The following is a 1,234-nucleotide window of genomic DNA, read 5'->3' as shown; positions in this document are numbered from 1 at the left end:
AAACTTGGCCAGGGGGACCCTGCCTGCCTTAGCCAGCACCCTTTGGGCGCGCAGGAGGGGAGCAGAGCAAGGATCAGGTCACACAGGAGAGATTTTAGCATCATCGCGTCCAAGAGGCACTGTTTAGAGTTGACAAGGGGCTGCTTAGACCACATCTGGCCCTGCACAACCCCTTGTGCAGAGCAGGGGGGAGCCGGGGGGGATTTATTGCCTCTGGGGATTGTCGTGCATCTGCCACAGAGAGCTGAGGGCTGAAGAAATGCTATTTAGGATGTTACCACCCTCTAGGTCGGAGTTTGCTGAAGGTGCCAATTGTGTTTTTTCTTTCTGAGGGGGGGGGGTGGGGGGGAGCACCCAGTGAGGTTTGCTCCCATTCTGGCTTGGGCAGTGGGGCAGCATCTCCTTGGGAAACACATGGCAAGCAAAGGAGCCAGGCAAGAGATAGTGCAGATCTTAACATCTCCTTTTCCTTCCCAGCTTACTGGGACACCAGGAAAGGGCAGCTGCCCGTGGAGGTGTCCACCGTGGAGGTCAGCCACAGGGACCCCGTGTATGGAACCATCTGGTTGCAGTCCAAAACGGGCACCGACTGCTTCTCAGCCTCCACCGATGGGCAGGTAAAGGGCAGGGGCAGGGAGCTCACACAGGGACCCCCTGGCAGGCGCTGACAGCCCAAAAGAGCTTCCCCTGCCCCTCTCCAGCCACGGCAGCATGAGAGCCAGGCCCCAGGCTGGCAGCAAGGGCTGGCACGGGGGAGCTCCCAGCGCCCACAGCCGAGCCAGGAGCAGCCCCTGCAGCCCCGTCCTGCTCCTCGTCCCTGCAGGTGCTGTGGTGGGACATCCGCAAACTGTCCGTGCCCACGGAGAGGCTGGTCTTGGACATCTCCCGGAAGGGGATCCTGCAGCAAGCTCTGGGTGCCGTCACGCTGGAGTTCGAGAGCACCCTGGTGAGTGAGTGCAGCACCCGGACCCCAGGGGCAGGCATGCAGGGCTGCAGCACAAGTGTCTGCTGCCCAGAGTGACCCAGAGCCCTGCGCTGCAGCCTGTGGCATCTTCCCACCCACCTTGAAGGATTAGGAGTTGATGTGCTTCCAAAACATGGGATCTCGCTGGCATGTCTCCAAATCACAGAATCCCAGAATGGTTTGGGTGTGAAGGGACCTTAAGATCATCCAGCTCCAACCCCTGCCCCGGGCAGGGACACCTTCCACTAGAGCAGGTTGCTCCCAGCCCCT

At 60.6% G+C, this 1,234-nt stretch overlaps 1 protein-coding gene across 1 annotated transcript in view; it reads left to right on the top strand.

Annotated features, from left to right (window-relative positions):
* Positions 1 to 1,234, top strand: part of DNAI2 (dynein, axonemal, intermediate chain 2) — a gene marked incomplete at both ends in the record, with an annotated part of 5,897 nt that overhangs the window by 2,739 nt on the left and 1,924 nt on the right. The window contains 2 exons of the mRNA XM_010021983.1: positions 478 to 617; positions 824 to 946. Coding sequence (XP_010020285.1) covers positions 478 to 617; positions 824 to 946 — 263 coding nt within the window. The remainder of the gene's footprint in view (positions 1 to 477; positions 618 to 823; positions 947 to 1,234) is intronic.

Source organism: Nestor notabilis, unplaced genomic scaffold (genome assembly GCF_000696875.1).
Source record: "Nestor notabilis isolate BGI_N333 unplaced genomic scaffold, ASM69687v1 scaffold17249, whole genome shotgun sequence".
In the NCBI taxonomy this organism is placed as follows: domain Eukaryota; kingdom Metazoa; phylum Chordata; class Aves; order Psittaciformes; family Psittacidae; genus Nestor; species Nestor notabilis.
The sequence above is the reverse complement of the archived record's forward strand: the minus strand, read 5'-3'. Positions and strand labels throughout refer to the sequence as shown.